Here is a 17,542-nt window from a genome sequence, read left to right on the forward strand (position 1 = left end):
CTACACCTAGGAGTAGTAACTGTAATAGAAATAGGAGGAGGAGCATTACTATTAATAAACATAGGGATGATAGAGGAGGGAGTTGTGGATGAGGAGTGTTTGTATAGCATCCAAAAGTGCAGAAACAGTGTAGCGCAATTATCTACATTGGCTAAATGTTTCCCTAAATGTTTTCCCAATCCAATGCTGCTATGTATAATGCATGGGAATATGTTGTGACATCCTGTCTGTTGACAGCCATTCATTCCACTCTGATCTGCTCTGACTGTTGTGTTTGGATGGTGTGCTAGCTAGCTAATGTAAATCAAACTGAGCAGATGGTCTGTGCCGTTTCTCTGCTCCTAATTACCCTCGTTGCCCAGTGCAAGGCTCCTATTAGGGCGTGCCAGCAGAAAGCTAATTTCCTCTAGTGCCACTGCACTCTGGATAATACGTCCACAGCGTCCATTATGAGGCTTTGTGAATACTGCACTCACCCAGATCTTATTGACTAAGGAGGGAAATCATTTAAACGGTGTTTTCCTTCCTGGTGTGACTGACAAAGCAGAGAGCTCTCTGGAGCAGCTCTGGTCTCTGTAGCGAGTTAGAGGTGATGAAAGAGGTTACCATAGGTCAGGCGGACATCATCAGTGATAGAACCTCATAGATGTGTTTTACAGCGATGTCTCCAAGGTATCCAATCACCTAAATGCCTGAACAATCACCATGCCATTGCAAAATTGTTTTAACATTATCACTATTCAACTGAAACATTCTCTAAATCAGGCTGTTCCAAGGGAGGGAGGAGATACCACTATGCATTCATAATTCAAGGGTTTATCATCATTCTCTATCTCATTGTCAGGGAGAATGTTGTTTTTGGTGGGACATGTAACATATATCACCTGTAGCAGCACAGAAAAACAAACTGATGGAGAGAGATACACTGGAAGTTGATTAATTAGCATTACAGAGAAGAACTGCTACAGCCTTTTCAGAATTATCTCAGGTTTGTGGCATGACTAGAATATAATATTTTTTTATTTCCTGTAGCACCATCTGTTGGAAGACGCATGTCTTTAGTCTAGAACAGAAATTTTATATTTTATCCTCTGGATGTCAGTCGTGCAATGCAACAACACAAAGCCGATACTGAAGGAGAAACTTCATTGATACATCTAATGTCACCGTAGCCTAACTGTAGCGAAACAGTCATGCTTCCGCATTTTGTACATTTTTACCTACTTGACTAGCCTGTCAGATCTCTTTCACTTCCACTCTTGTCATACTTCCTTGTTCCTATGTTATTGCTAAATCCGATAAGAAGCGTCTAGCCTAGCTAAACAGTATTTTTCAACCAAAAAAAAAAAAACATGCAGGACGGTGTCGGTGACCAAACACCTGTAGCGCGTAAAGAGGCTTTCGACGATTACCTAAATTACTATGATCAGATTTGGAGTAATGGTAACCTGAAACTATGCCAAGAGAAACTGGTTACTGGGGGAGCTAGACGATTTTTGCTGTTAGAGACAGACCCCGGAGAAAGATTTTCTAATTTTGACTTCTACCTTACTGCATCCGAATGCCTAAAACAAGGATTTAAAGATTGTAGGACAGTCTTCAGTGCGCTCATCAAAGCCACAGAGGTGTTGGAGATTTTCTGTGTAAATCTGTTTCTTTACCCATGGAAGAAGGAAATCAAGATGCTCAAGGTAAAGATATAAATAGTATGGTATTCATAGTTCGACAAATTAGGCCTAGGCTGCTTTTATCTTGCGCAATGCACCCAAGCAAGTGGGGTGAAGAGTTGTATAGACTTAGGCTAGGATAATGTTCAAATTAGTATTATCAGAGTAAGAAATAAATAGAGGGATAATATATGACTATGGTTTTACATTGAATCGCCATCTCTAATCACAGGCCACATATATAAAGGTGCAGCTGTCACATATCAGGAAGTGAAAGTAAACTGTATGAGGCTATATTATTTGCTGGGCTTGTGAAATGTCAAAAAGTTAAGCATGATTTGAAACTTGAGAGGATTAAAGTACAGATGTTCTCTATACTGTAGTGATCACGTTCTTAAGTTTAATTAAGTTGTCATAATTAACACTCTTATCTCCCACTCAGACTTTCACTGGCCCCTTTGTCTACTGCATCCAGCCTGTCCTGACAAAGAGTGCCACGAAAAGTATCCTTGAAACAATAGGATATCATCTGGAGACTGATACAGAGTACCGACTCACAAACAATGCAGACCCTGAAACAGCCATGAAAATGGGTTTTGAGCTTTTCCTGGCCCGAACAGAGTGTGAGTACCTGTTGGAGCTCATGGGTCAGCGGTCACAGCCTGAGTGTCTGGAGATTCTACAGAGGAGAGCTGCACAACTACCTCACACCCAGAGGGCTGCCGAGGAGACAGCAAAGGACTCTGAAACAGAGCCCTTACAAATGCAAAAAGAAGAGGAGGAGAATGAGGATAAGGGTCTATCTAATGGTTGTTCCCTGGTAGACCCAGGACCAGTGGAGACCGATGAGGGGGACTTAACCGAGGAGAACCCTTTCACCGCTAGCACACCAGGCAGGCAACAGGATGATGGAGAGATACCCCTCAACCTGGAAGTTCAGTCCATTGAGATGACACACTCTCCAGGAATCAGACCTCCCAGGGCATTCTTGAACGATGACAGGTCTATCCTGGAGATGCAGCAGAATTACCCAGACCTTGCCATAAGGCAGAAACCAATATTCAGTAAGCCACTGGGTGGACCTCCTGTAGTGCGGGGGCGACTTATCAAAGGGAACACACCTGAGGAAGGTAGCAGTGCAGCCAACTTAGCCGGCAGTGATATAAGTGGTCCCCAGTCCATCTCTATTCACACCACAGCAGCACCAAAATCCCATCTCACAGAAGCAGTCCCAAAACTCCAGCCTCCAGAAGGTAAGGCCTACAAGACTAGTGCCATGCTCCATGGATCAACTCCTCCACAGGCAGAAGTGACCAGAGAGGGTCAGGAGGCCGATGATGCAGACGAGCTGAGCAAGCTGACTGAGACGATGGGCCAACTGCATGTCCATGAGCACAAGGTGGAGGAGCACCTGAAATACCCTGTAGAAGAGACAGCACCGCCACATGCCAGTTGCCATGACGTGTTCCCTCACCAGGGTTCTGCAGGGGACCAGAGCCAGCCCCTAATGTGCCATCCTTCTCTGGTGCCGGTCTGTAACATCCCAGGCTGTAACAGCTGTGAAGGAGCAGACGGTCCCCATAAACAAATTCCTGGTAAGGATACCATCAAAGAGCCACCTCACTCCATCTATGTCCCAACCAGCCTCCTTGACCCCCCAGTGCTGGACCCTACTGCTCCTGACCACCCCCCCTCCGCAGGCCCTCAGCACCAGGACATGGAGGGCCCCATCCCTCAGCCCACAGAGGACGAGCTGACTCGGACCTTTGTCTTGATTGACATGTCTGTTCAGGTCTAAAACATCACTTGCCACTAAGTTGTTTTGGTCTGGGGCTCATAATAACGTCTGGAACGGAGCAAATGGAATGGCATCAAACCATGTGTTTGATGTATTTGATACCATTCCACCCTTTCTGCTCCAGCCATTACCATGAGCCCGTCCTCCCCAATTAAGGTGCCACCAACCTCCTGTGGATTCAATGTCTGAAGGTGACAAGAAGAATGACATCATTGAATTTAATTCCTCTTCAGTATTTTCTGGTCTTTGTTTTGTACCGTTTCTCAGGTGATATCGACTTTTAATACAGTGTTAATCATGCTTGACCTAATTTATGAGGTGGAGGTAATGTTTCCACTGTGTCCTCTTATGTACAGTGCCTTACTGAAATGAATTCTATGCCAATCCTGCACTTACTTTCCTTGCTCATTGTCATTGAGACCACTGAATGTTTTGTAATGTTTATGGAAATGTAAGTCCAATTGTATTCAGAATGTTATGACCTTTTTTAACTCAAATAAAAATTTATGGAAAACTTTCATGGTCTTCAGAAGTTCAAATGGATCATACAAAATAGACAGTTACACTAACTTTATTCAGCAATATAGCATAAATGAACATATGTTATTATAGAAAATCACTATTAGGAACTTATTAAAACAAACTCAGCAAAAGAGTACAATATTTAACATATTTACTGTTGGTCCTGTTCACAACAAAGTGCAATTCCAGCCTGACAACATGTTCCTCTATATATTAGCAGCAAATAAAATAAATAAGAACAAAACATATAGCTATGTTAGTCAGCAGCCCCCTACAATATATGCTTTGTATTACAGACGTGGTACTGCTATGTCCCAGCAGTTGTAAAATGTAGGTATTATTTCACGGCTGACACCACGTGATCATCATTAAGTAACCAACACGACATCATGTTCGCGTATAGAGAGAATCAATCATGGTCAGTGAAACAAACAAAAATGAGCAAGTGCATATGTAACAGATGTGTTGGAAAGCGACTTGTAGCAGTAAATATACAGTATGGATACCTGCGGTCTGAAAATGTACCGGTTGACAAGATAAAAGGAACTCCACTAGCTCATTCTGGTATGCTCTCTTGGGCTATAATAACCTGCTTACAGAAAACAAACATATCTACTGCCATTGTTGGTGCAGCGTATATACTTCAGTCACACATTGCTCCCTGCTAAAATCTTCTCTCTGTTCTCTTCATACTGGTGGAGCATCTTCTGCAGGTCATCGTCCGCTGAAATGACCTGTAAAATATAGAAGTACATATACACTGAGTATACCAAAATCAATGACATCGACCCCACAGTAACCGTACGTACATACCCTAACCAGAAGCCATGGATTACAGGCAACATCCGCACTGAGCTAAATGGTAGAGCTGCCGCTTTCAAGGAGCGGGACTGTAACTCGGACGCTTATAAGAAATCCCGCTATGCCCTCCAACGAACCATCAAACAGGCATAGCGTCAATACAGGACTAAGATTGAATCCTACTACACCGGCTCCGACGCTCGTCGGATGTGGCAGGGCTTGCAAACTATTACGGATTACAAAGGGAAGCACAGCCGCGAGCTGCCCAGTGACACAAGCCTACCAGACGTGTACTCCAAGCATGCGCTGACCAACTGGCAAGTGTCTTCACTGACATTTTCAACCTGTCCCTGACCTGAGTTCCACAGGGATGTTGGCCCATATTGACTCCAATGCCTCCGACAGTTGTGTCAAGTTGGCTGGATGTCCTTTGGGTGATGGACCATTCTTGATACACACGGGAAACTGTTGAGCGTGAAAAACCCAGCAGTGTTGCAGTTCTTGACCCAAACCGGTGCGCCTGGCACCTACTACCATACCCGGTTCAAAGGCACTTCGATCTTGTCTTGCCATTCACCCTCTGAATGGCAGACATACACAATACATGTCTCAACTGTCTCAAGACTTAAAGATCCTTCTTTAACCTGTCTCCTCCCCTTCATATAAACTGATTGAAGTGGATTTAACAAGTGACCTCAATAAGAGATAATAACTTTCACCTGGATTCACCTGGTCAGTCTATATTACGTCAGGTGTTTTGTATACTCAGTGTATATACTCATTAAATGTTGTGAAACTGCCTTTACAGATTATAGTAATGTGAACTAAAACAGAGCAGTGTTTAGCTATCACTTACCTGCATACCTGCCTTTCTATTGAACAATTGACTATTTCCCAACAATGAAAAACAAGGATTCCTTGAAACAGATGACCAATACTCTGGTGCTTTTCACAGGAGACACTAGGACGTATAAACAGTGTTCCTCATTAATAGACCATTTTCACCCAAACGCACGTCTGAAAATGATTGATCACTCACAAGGACTGGAGCAGGAACATTGAAGGACGTCTTCTTTATCAGCCAGTCTTCATATAGCTGATGGATTGCCTCTAAATATTCCTTTAAAAAAAGAGAGAGAGATAGTAGGATGAGAGATTAGGGCAAGAGACGAGTCTTACAACTCCTCTGAAGTGAGACCAAGAACAGCATTGAGAGTTTCTGTCATTCTTCTACTCTCACCAAAGGAATGATCTTCTCCTCCTCCCTGCATCTCTCTCTCAGCCTCTCATGGCAGGTCTGTGGAGACGACTGGAGGTAAACTGAAACAGAGGAGGAACTAAGTGAACAAGGTTCTACCGAGGACCCAACATCATCAGAATAAAGTAGAAAGCCTGTGTTTCTGCACAGCTTACCGATAAGATCCACAGGAATGGCAATGTTCTGAGTGATCCACTCAAACCACTCACTAAGAACAGCAAAGTCCACCTCGGGCATCTTCCCACTGCAGAGAGCAAAATATTGTCAAGTACATAACATTAACTAGATTGGACACAAATGAAAACCAGCTATAAAGTAGTGTGAAATATACCATGTGCATTACCTTCTGTAAAGATTTTCCACAAAGATGTACTTGGCACTGTAGATGGACCTTTCCATCATTCTCACTGGGGCTGACTGGAATCAACAAACACAAAACAGACCATGTTAATTATGCAATGTAAAATACAAGTCTTTGTACTTGGTGAAAGAGAAATCTGTACTATTGATAGAACACATGCAACAGTAGTGAAACAGTAGGCTATCAGTGCAACCTGTTCTGTGCAATGTTTAAAGTACCTACTATTGTTAAGAGGTGTCGGTCCAGCATGGTTAGCTGAACATAGGTCTGTAGAGTGATGCCCCATCGAGTAGGGTCCTGGTACATCAAACCCTGCAGGATGGGAGGAGATCTAACATCCGCATACAATATGTCATTTATCAAAATGAACCATCTTCTTTATAATGATCACGTACCAGGGGGTTGTGCCCTCGAACATTCCTCCATTTGGAAACTGGCTCAGTCAGCACCTGAGAAATCAAAACTAAAATAGTGATTTCATTTTACACACACAAATACAAAATGTTGAACAAGCATGTTGCATGTTTTTTTTTTTACCTCTATGTTACTGGTTTTGCTGAAATACTCTAGGCATGTTGTCTTCCCACTAGCAATATTCCCCTCTATACAGATCTAAAGAAAAACAACAAGATACATGTGTTGACTTCTCCCTCAAGTATATAGGCAGCAAATGTCTTAGTATCAAATTCAAAGATTTTCAAGGATTTAAAATGACAGTGTATCAGTACATACCACTAACTTCTTCTCCTCCCCATTCCGCACCAGCTTTCCTTGGGAGGAGTAAGACAACATTGTGAGATAACCTGACTTCTTGGTTTCAGCTTCAGTCAGTAGCTATGGTAAAGCCAAACGGATAAGGATATTAATATAGGTGATGCAAGTAGAGGTGATAGCTTTCAGCCCTGGTTTGGTTAGAGCAAATTGATGAGCATGTAGCCTCAATGACAGTAGTGGTAGATAATAGCAGTGCTCATTGTGCTTTATTTGTTTGATGTGAATGTTCAAACATGCAAATTAGACATGCCCAATGCCTAATTTGCATTTTTTGACATTTGCATCAAATTTAAATTCTTTACAGCATTTATTGGTGGTAGCGTAAGTGACCACAGAATATAAGTGTATTGTTTCTAAACAACATTTTCTGTCACATTATATTGTAACTAGGCTATTCACGTTGTAACCCGTATGAGTAGGCCTATTTCAAAAATATATTCTGTTGTTCTGATGCAACATTGTAACTCACGTCATTTGTAACATGGCATTATAACATTAGTCTACAACGTGTTTCATTGTATCGCTCTGTATTGAAACAATGTTTCAGAACAGCGAATAAATAAACCTTGTGCACGGGAACCTACTTGAGACGTGCTGTGTATTGTTGCTATGGGCTCTCGTCTGGCAGAGCGCACCGCGCGTATCACCAAATATTTTGCAGCGAATAGCCACTAATCGCGCTGACGTGACAGCCGCGTGAGAAGATAGTCGTGTAGCAGATCTCCACAAATTGTTAATATAAAGCGAGTTAAAGGACATCTCGCATAATTATCTAAAACACACAGGGCTCGACTATCACGTGGCATTCCAGTTCCGTGTGTCAAATAACCTCTTCCTGGTTCATGATATGGAGATGTAGTTTTTTTCTATTGGTTGAAGTGCTTTATTTGTTCTGAGACCTGCATTCCCTCCACCAACCACCATCACCAGAGGGCAAAAAAAAGATAGAAACTGATCCTCGTTCAGTGAGGGACTCATGTATTGGTAAATAGTGCTACCGTTATAATTTATGACAGATTATCAGTACAGTAATGAAGAGGATCATTAAAATGCATAGGCCTTCCCACGGGGGGCCAGTATAAAAAAATATGTATTCACTAACTGTAAGTCGTTCTGGATAAGAGCGTCTGCTAAATGACTAAAATGTAAATGTAAAATGTCATAATGTTTTTACCTCTATGTCTGTAGGTCTATATGAGAAAGTCAATCAAATATTTTCTGATTGTAATATTCTATGCAGATTGATTGCATTTTCAGATCATGATTCATTTGTTTAGTGGCATGCAAGCAGCATGATAAGGCCTAGTGTGTTTAGCAGTGATGGGTGTAGAAACACTGCACACATTCTGAGCAACGTACTGTAATTTCCTGCAATTTAAGGAAATTGCTTGTTCAGGAAGCACAGACTCTGAGCTGGTTCTTTTGAAACTTAACAACATGACAGATGACTGTTCCAAAACAACCAGTAACATCCCTTCATTAACCATGGAGGTTGATACTGCTTTTCTCAGATCCTTGAGGGGTGTCCTTAAATTAGCAGAGATGGTGAGACATTTTTCATATGCATTTTTCATACTTTGATAAACCACTGGGTTTTGAAAAGACTTATCAGCACAGATAAAGCCATATATCTGGTGTAAACTTGATTTAAAAAAACAGCAAGAATGTATTGCACAGTATTATTACAGGATATTACAATTGCTTACTCTTATAGAGATTATATTGATTTACATTATTTCCTAAATATGTTGTCTATGAGAAAACAGAAGTAGAAGTGAATGTCAGAGCTCTAGTTCCTGTGAGCTGTACAAACGTTAAACCCATTAGTTGATGATGACGTTAAACAAGATACTGCATGCCCTCTAGTGGACATTAAATTCTAATCAATGAAAACTACCAGCATTGTCACAGTTTTTGGTGTGAAACAACCATTTCAATTTGTAGGATTAGACTATTCTTAAATATCTTTGAATGGAAACAATCAATTAGCATTTCCTATAATTTCCTAATTGACAATGCTCTCTGTTTCAGGGGACTATGTTTGTAGCATTTGTGTGTTTTGCTGTAGCATCCAGGCCCAAATACATTGCAGCTACATGCATGGAGTTTGTGATCACATTCTCCCTGCTTCTGCTGTACACGCTGAAGTTGAACAAGAAGCTGACTCTGTTCTTTTGGCCTCTCATTGTAAGGAACCTATTCAATTACAGTACATTGTTTACAGTAGGTATTTTACATTGATTAACTGCTGTGAAAATGTCAGGCAGTCAAGCTTTCTGAGTAACTTCCATTCTCTTTTCTTCTTCAGGATTTGTTCAACTCACTGTTTGCAGCAGTATTCATACTTATCCTGAGTTTGATAGCAGTGTCCACTTACACAGTGACAGGGACCCTGGGTGGAGGGGTGAGATAAAAACAAATGTATTCCTTGTTGACCTTCTAATTGGGGGCCTTATTGAACTGGGTTCCTGGGTGAAGCCTCCTCTTACACACCCTCCTGTCAATAATGAACTGCCAGAAGGCAGTACAATCCTTGTGAACATTTCCACTAACATTAATCTATACTGTAATCCCACATTTGGCCCCCAGTACAAGTAATTAATGAACTATTACAAACATGTCAGCTACAATTCTATCTTGTAGCCTATATCCAATATTTACACTAAGTCTTGTATTTTTTCCCTATCTAGATAGTGGGTTTCATAGCAACAGGCCTGTGGTGTGTGGATGGTTACATGCTTTTCAAGAGGGTCACATTCAATCAACCAAGAACAGCAGCAACTGGCACTGTGAAGTGAAGACACCACAATTGTCTTGTCCCATGCTCACTCTCTTATATGTGTAGGTTTAAAGGGTCAATCAGCGGTTGAAACAATAACTAAGCTTGGCCCTGGCCCGTTTTGGTAAAAAGCTGAAGGATATGGGGCTGGAGAAATGTAACCCCTCTCAAATTCATAGACAGAGCTGTGTATTCAAGGACTGACCATCAATAATATCAACATTATAGTTTAAACCATGTTTCGAGGCTATATAGTGTTTGTTTACGTTTAGTTTGTTTACAATTATTGGAGTAAAACAAGCCTATATCTTGGGTTCTGATGGGGTATGACAGTTGAACTACGCTCATGAGGCATTTATATATGGGTACATATATCATTAATTTCTAAGTCCAAAAATGGATGTATCAACTGCAGATTGCCCCTTTGTTTGTATAGCCTAATCAATGCAACAACACAATTATCATGTATAAAAAATAAATACACATTTGAAACCTGTGTCTGTATCATTTTTGAAACAATGTCAGTTTATATGTAGGCCTAGTGTATTTCTAATTTATTCTGAAGTAATGTTTCTATTGCATTTTGAGCTGTTTATGACGTTCCCATAAAGTTGGCCCATAGGCCTATTAAGTTAAAACATATTATTTATAAAACTCAAGGGATACATCACAACAATTTTAACAAATACATTACAGTATTTTAGTTTTGACGCATTTTAGCATGCACATAGCCCAGTCACCCAGCATACGGGTCTAACATCTCTAAAATGCAGATGTTGCGCCTTTGTGAACTACGTTTTCGCACTGTCATTATTTCCGTTTCCACTTCAAGAAGCAACACACTTTTTCAGGGCTTTGCATTTTCCACTCTCTCAACTCTTCCAGCCCGCTGGATCTGTAACCATTACTGAAGTCAAACTTTATCTTTGCAATGGGGGACATCGAAGCTCCCGATACGACTGGACCGCGCCAAAGTGTCCTTCAAACTATTCTCCCAATCGCAAAAGAATTCGCATCTTCACGGAAAGGACAACTTCTTATTGCAGAAGTGGTAACGTAGCAATTCAAATAATATATTAGTGTCATTATTTCCATTGTGTCGTCCGAATACTTTTCTTTAACGCTGCCAAGACAAGCAGATGCGTAGAAGTTTAGTTGGCGGGGGCGGGGTGCACTCGATTTAATGGTTTTGTGCTATTCAGTGTTAGGATTGATTTATGCTATTGCATACCAACTCTTCAAGCAGCTGTTTAGGTAAACTATATGGAAAACACAACGATTGAATTCTGCTCATTTCTATTGAGGTCAATGTGTCCATCACACGGTTCTCATTTAGGCAAGGGAGCATTTTGTTTTCGTCAATAGCGCTAAAAATGGATTTATTAATTAGACTTAGCCACATCTTTTTAACTTTGGAAGAACGTTTTAAGTTTACGACAGACTACCTTTTAATTCAAGTGAGAACTTTGATTTATACCAGTTAGACGAAATACATAATACATATGGATAATTTTGGAGACATAGCCTGTAAACTATCATTTATATTCATGTAGCCTAGTGTAGGCTAATTGATGTTTACACAAGCAAGCAATAGACCTTACATACAACTGTAATGTATTCTATATTTCATGTGGTCAGTCTTCTGTCGCACTTCTGCTCTGTATTACTGTAATACTGGATATCTACTGATAGGTTTTGACATGATGTGCAGTAGCCTATTGTAGGGACACGTTTGCACATGCAATTAAACCAAAATGGTCATGGTACATACAAAATACATGGTACACACAAAATACATTTAAAAGAGAGTTTGCTAAAATTACAAATGGTTGCAAATAAAGTAACTGCATGAATTCTTCAATGATTATTGATTATTTCAAACCTCAGATATCAGGAGTGTGTCTGCTTAGACATCTTTCCTGTAAAAGGGGTGATCACAAAGGATTTGAACTGATTGAACACAAATATGTTATTATCATGGACCCTCCTATGTCTGTCATGTGAGATTCAGTTCCTGGACATGCTGCATAAAACAATTATCAACCCTCTCAGTCTCTACTTAACTGACACTGCTGGAGGGCATGTAGCCCAAAAGCTATACTGTAGAGAATAGAGGACTTTATTAGAGGGCTCTGGCTGACTGGCCCTATAAGGTAAAGGTATCAGTCTCCAAGAACAATGCAGCCTCTTTACACCCACTTAGAATATGATCCTCTCCCCTGTTTGTTCTAGAAACCACATGGGTGCTACTATGACTTTAACCATTGGAAAATAATGGAAAAACTCACAATAAAATATGAAATATGGTGGTTTTAGTAGTGGCTCAAGACAGCTGGAAAACATATGCATATAGTTTTTTCTGATCGTAATAGCTGGAATGACAATAATGCTGCTTAAGTCATTTAATTTGTCGCTCGTAGCATCCAATTTACAAGAAATGTGTTGTGCCAGAATTCTCAGAAGAAAGTATTAGATTCCAAGATTCCTAGTGAATTTACCTTGTTGCTTTACTATCCAAGGACATATTTGGTAAGAACTGTTCCTGCTATGCAGAAACATAGCAGTGGGTTTCTGAGATGAGAAACCTTAGCCATGTCAAGGTCAGACAAAATGTCTGATAAGCAGAATCACAGTTCTGCTGTGCATTATGAAGATATTCAACGTTATTCGATGATGAAACACATTCTAAGTGTTAGATAGATGAACAGTTTGCTCTTCTCAGGGTTGTATCTATGAAAGCAGCAGTAGCAGTCTGTGTTGCATTTGGGGGAGTTCCCACCCCGAGGCGAGCCTTGTCTGTGGTTTTGAAGACACAGTGTAACAAAGACAAGATGGCTCTCTGTGTAGGATAACAGTGCCTGGGCTTGTCTTGTCCAATGATGTTGGCCGGGGGAACTCAGGACAAGGGGATGTAGGAAAACAAACACAGAAATGCTTTACAAAGAAAACTGCATGCTGATATTAAAGACTTGTGCATGTCTTTGAAATCACAAAGACAGTTGCGTCTTTTAGGATGTGTGCTCAACCAGACAAACATGTTTCATGATTAGCTAAAGTGAACAATTACATTAACACGTGTATAAACAAGCAAAAACTTTTGAATTCACGTACAGTATAGGCTTATAGCGTGTCTGTATAGACCTGTGTATATTATTTGTCATTCAACAGCTGCATCTCCTTACAGCTTGAGACAGGAAATGTAATAGCTTAGGGGCACTGCAACATTTCTTGAAAGGGAGATTTTGGACCAAAATAACTTTAGTAAGCCGTTACTGCATTCTATTGGTCACTTTCTCCATCTCTCCCTTCCTCTGTCTTCTCCGCTAGGCTCTGTCCCTCATCGCGTTCATCTGTTTTGTGGCGTCCACGGCAGCAGCCTTTGTTACAGCACCCCTCATTGAGTTCCTGGCTGCCCTCTTCCTCCTATTTGCCTATTCCACCAAATTCAATGAGCGATTTAAGGGATTCCACTTCCCCCTCATGGTGAGTATACTGGTCAGGTGCCACAAAGAGGGACCTCGGAAAACTACAATTGGCTCAGAACAGGGCTGCACGGCTGGCCCTTAAATGTACACGGAGAGCTAACGTGAATAATATGCATGTCAATCTCTCCTGGCTCAAAGTGGAGGAGAGATTGACTTCATCACTGCTTGTTTTTGTAAGAAGTGTTGACATGCTGAATGTACCGAGCTGTCTGTTTAAACTACTAGCACACAGCTTGGACACCCATGCATACCCCACAAGACATGCCACCAAAGGTCTCTTCACAATCCCCAAGTCAAGAACAGACTATGGGAGGCGCACAGTACTACATGGAGCCATGACTACATGGAACTCTATTCCACATCAGGTAACTGATGCAAGCAGTAGAATCAGATTTTAAAAAAACAGATAAAAATACACTTTATGGAACAGCGGGGACAGTGAAGAGACACACACAGGCACAGACGCACATACACATAAGACACACACGTACACATGGATTTTGTACTGTAGATATGTGATAGTAGAATTGTGGCCTGAGGGAACACAATGTGTTGTGAAAGTGTTATGAAATGTAATGTCATATAATATTTTAACTGCCTTAATGTTGCTGTACCCCAGGAAGAGTAGGGATGAGTATTATGGGGATCCATAATAAATACAAATACACTGAGTGTACAAAACATTAAGAACACCTTCTTAATATTGAGTTGCCCCCACACAACAGCCTCAATTCGTCGCGGCATGGCCCATGTTGACTCTGATGCTTCCCACAGTTGTGTCAAGTTGGCTGGATGTCCTTTGGATGGTGGACCATTCTTGATACACACGGGAAACTGTTGAGCGTGAAAACCCACTACTACCACCTACTACCATACCCTGTTCAAAGGCACTTCAATCTTTTGTCTTACCCATTCACCCTCTGAATGGCACACATACACAATCCATGTCTCAAGGCTTAGAAACCCTTCTTTAACCTGTCTCCTCCCCTTCATCTACACTGATTGAAGTGGATTTAACAAGTGACCTCAATAAGGGATCATAGCTTTCACCTGGTCAGTCTAAGTCATGGAAAGAGCAGGTTTTCATAATGTTTTGTCCACTCAGTATATTTATAGTAGAGATGGTAGCCACTGCTGACAACTGTAAAACAAATGTGAAAAGTACTTTTTCATTGTCATTATTTATCTGTTAGGATTTTCTGCGCTGTGTCAGTGCGTCCATCATCTTTTTCATCATCTCCATAATATCAGTTTCCAAGTTCACAGACGGGGCCTCTAAAGCAGCAGGGGTAAGAAATGCTCTTTAACACTATCCACACATCTCTCATCTAACCTATGCCATGATCAGAGTTGTGTCTCCTCACCATTTACAGGACAGGTGTCAAACTCATTCCAGGGCCGAGTGTCTGCGGGTTTTCCCTCCTCCCTTGTACTTGATTGATGAATTAAGGTCACTAATTAGTAAGGAACACCCCACACCTGGTTGTCTCTGGCTTAATTGAAAGGAAAAAACAAAAACCTGCAGACACTAGGCTCCCCATGGAATGACTTTGACACCCCTGATGTACGGTATACACATTGAACTCAGAAGTTGTGTCTGGTTACTCCACTGCATTACTTAATCGTATCTGGATATCATATTACAGCTAACTTCTGTCAGAAACTTCACCCCCTTCTGGATTTACTAGCTGTTTCACGTTGATATCAAAGGTTTTCTTTCCCTCCACCCCCTCCAGGTGTTCGGGTTCATTGCCACCATTGTTTTTGCGCTAGATTTCTACTTCATCTTTAATGACCTGGCTAATTTCCTCAAAAAAGGTGGGGACTCGGGTGACGAGCCACCAAGAACCTCAGGTAACACATTCTTTCAAATAATGTCTAGTATATAGTATGATCTAATTAACGTAAATCTACATTTTGTCCCCAGTGCTACACACTTTAGCTGCTACAGTAACCCTCAGAAACATTCAGTCCTTTCCTGTTCTTCCCACAAAATGGCTACAGGAAATATAGAAATGAAAACTTAGTGCTGACCCTCCATTCAGGGTTTTTGTTTCTGTCAGTTCTAATGAAATGTGTTTGGATAGTTTAGGAAAACTAATAGACTTGCAGTTTGCTGATAGCGCATAGTAGAAATCATAAGCCACATTGTGGACCACATGGCTCGAGTTCACTCAGCCAAGGGTCACAGGTCAATGGGGAGCTAATACTCATGGAGTGTGTTTGTGGAGTCAGCACATCATCTGGGAAAATCAGTGGAGATTGTTGTCTTTGTTCTGACCGTATGCTGAGTAGCTAATCTATTCAATAAACAAAACATGGTAACATTTGAATTCTGATCTCATTTGCCTTGAAACTGTATCTCAGCACAACCTAGTTGTTACTATATTAACATTTATATTAGCTCTTTAATCATCGATGTTGACCACAAATGTGTTTTTACCTATCATGATTACTTTCTAGGATTATATAGCCTTTATATTCATTTCTAACTTCAATTCCTGATCATTGCATTAGGTCAGAGACCACAGGACTCAGCAAGACAAGGCATTCACTTCCCTCTTTGGAAGGGACAGGCAGAGGGGATGTGTCATACACAGACAGGCACAGGCATTGCTCATACCCTCATAGTAAAAGTGTTTTTCCTGTTTTTGTGTTATAGAGTACAACGACTCAGACTCTGACTCAGACTGAAGAGGTTCTACCCCAGGGACCGTGTGTGTGTGTGTGTGTGTCCAGTCCACCATGCCGGACAGGAAGACAGCCATACTGCAGACGTCAACGGCATCCTGAAGGATTCACATTTCATTTTAAACTGACGTGAAAACAGGTTTCCAATCTCAGTCTTTAGGGCATTGGAATGTTGGCACGTACAATGATCAATTACGGTTACAGTATTTTCCAAATGCTCTAAAATTGCCCAAACTCTGAAATACATTTCTGAAGCTGTGAATGAACTGTGGTATTTATAGTGATGGCTATTGGTTTACAGTTGCTCAGCCTCCATAATACCAAGCAGAGCATGGGGAACAAAGGCACATTACACTAAATTTAAATGGAAGAATCAGGAGAAATTCCCTATATGTTTTTATGAGGTTTACATCATTGAAAAGATTGGCAGCTGGTTGGCTGGTTACACCATCTGTCCAATCATCATACTTGCTTTGCTTGATTTTTCATTTTCTGGTGACCTTTATTGAAAATGTTCCTGTATCTGATGTGATATCCTAGCATTAAAATCATTTTATGACAGATCCATGTTCACCGAGCTGAGAAGACTGACTGTGCATGGCACTTAGCGACTCTTACCGACTGCCTAAATGGCCACTTCCTGTTTTGAATTTGATTTGTCAGCGGAATGTTTTCTTTCTTCCAATTCAAAAAACGTTTGATCATGGAAAAGCACTAGGAGACATTTGTTATTGTGTTTGAAAAGTAAACTGCAAATGTGGTAGGACTGCATTCATTGATTGAAAATGTTACACCAAAATGTTTTCCTATTTAGGTTTTCTTACCAGGTTTGTACATGAAACATTTGTCAATTTGCAGGTCATGTAAAGAAAATAAGAAAGACATCAGTTGATTTTCAGGCATTTGTAAGCTTTACTTTGTTTAATAAAAAATTAAGACATGTTCAACAGCATTTCCAAATCCATTTATTTTGAGACAAGGTTGTCACCATAAACTATAGTTTTGTTAAATCTACAGAAAATTATTTAAATACAATACAGATTTTAATACTGCCTCCTAGAGTCCAATAAATACCTGTATCAGTTACAGAACATTTAAGAAAATCAAGGTTAAACTTTAAAAAGATAAGAGCGGTAAGTCTTCACTTTAAGATTAGCCATTTCAGATGTTGAGTGGTTCAAAACCTTGATACAAGCTATAACCTCTGCATGAAGCACTGTTGTTAAAGTTGTTTTAAGCATGTTACAATATATTGTAATGTAAATACACCTAGTTCAAAATATTAGGTTATATTTACAGAGTGCTCTAGATTGTTAAAGCCTTCATGAAGCATTAACTTGTATTGTTCCACTATAGTCACATAATTTCACTACTAGTTAAAGCAAGGATTACATATGCACTCACAT

The 17,542-nt window shown here is 40.6% G+C and overlaps 4 protein-coding genes across 7 annotated transcripts; 3 read left to right on the forward strand and 1 right to left on the reverse strand.

Moving 5' to 3' along the window:
• The first annotated feature begins 1,123 nt into the window (after positions 1-1,123).
• On the forward strand, positions 1,124-3,983 carry LOC123492649. Its single transcript, XM_045225386.1, has 2 exons — positions 1,124-1,691; positions 2,110-3,983. Exons 1-2 carry the CDS (start codon positions 1,353-1,355, stop codon positions 3,463-3,465), a joined length of 1,695 nt encoding a protein of 564 aa, XP_045081321.1. The 5' UTR covers positions 1,124-1,352; the 3' UTR covers positions 3,466-3,983.
• A 37-nt stretch (positions 3,984-4,020) lies between these two features.
• Positions 4,021-8,020, reverse strand: LOC121548335 (thymidine kinase 2, mitochondrial). 3 transcript variants are annotated; one of them, XM_045225387.1, is made up of 10 exons: positions 7,766-8,020; positions 7,140-7,177; positions 6,945-7,019; positions 6,803-6,856; positions 6,630-6,719; positions 6,390-6,463; positions 6,202-6,290; positions 6,029-6,108; positions 5,828-5,908; positions 4,021-4,721 (listed from the first exon to the last, which is right to left on the reverse strand). In XM_045225387.1, exons 1-10 carry the CDS (start codon positions 7,938-7,940, stop codon positions 4,635-4,637), a joined length of 843 nt encoding a protein of 280 aa, XP_045081322.1. In that variant the 5' UTR covers positions 7,941-8,020; the 3' UTR covers positions 4,021-4,634. The 3 variants fall into 3 exon arrangements, with proteins under 3 accessions (XP_045081322.1, XP_045081324.1, XP_045081323.1); XM_045225389.1 differs by having other exon boundaries at positions 7,140-7,241; positions 7,766-7,845; XM_045225388.1 differs by lacking the exon at positions 6,945-7,019.
• A 550-nt stretch (positions 8,021-8,570) lies between these two features.
• Positions 8,571-10,153, forward strand: LOC121548391 (chemokine-like factor). Its single transcript, XM_041859828.2, has 4 exons — positions 8,571-8,726; positions 9,213-9,368; positions 9,490-9,585; positions 9,872-10,153. The coding sequence occupies exons 1-4, from the start codon at positions 8,619-8,621 to the stop codon at positions 9,977-9,979; spliced, it is 468 nt and encodes a 155-aa protein (XP_041715762.2). The 5' UTR covers positions 8,571-8,618; the 3' UTR covers positions 9,980-10,153.
• Positions 10,154-10,703: 550 nt separating this feature from the next.
• Positions 10,704-17,540, forward strand: LOC123492578 (CKLF-like MARVEL transmembrane domain-containing protein 3). Of its 2 annotated transcripts, XM_045225078.1 has the most exons (5): positions 10,715-11,011; positions 13,288-13,443; positions 14,639-14,734; positions 15,182-15,299; positions 16,108-17,540. In XM_045225078.1, exons 1-5 carry the CDS (start codon positions 10,892-10,894, stop codon positions 16,137-16,139), a joined length of 522 nt encoding a protein of 173 aa, XP_045081013.1. In that variant the 5' UTR covers positions 10,715-10,891; the 3' UTR covers positions 16,140-17,540. The 2 variants fall into 2 exon arrangements, with proteins under 2 accessions (XP_045081014.1, XP_045081013.1); XM_045225079.1 differs by lacking the exon at positions 14,639-14,734 and having other exon boundaries at positions 10,704-11,011.
• The last annotated feature ends 2 nt before the right edge of the window (positions 17,541-17,542 follow it).

This window comes from Coregonus clupeaformis, chromosome 15 (genome assembly GCF_020615455.1).
Source record: "Coregonus clupeaformis isolate EN_2021a chromosome 15, ASM2061545v1, whole genome shotgun sequence".
Taxonomy (NCBI): domain Eukaryota; kingdom Metazoa; phylum Chordata; class Actinopteri; order Salmoniformes; family Salmonidae; genus Coregonus; species Coregonus clupeaformis.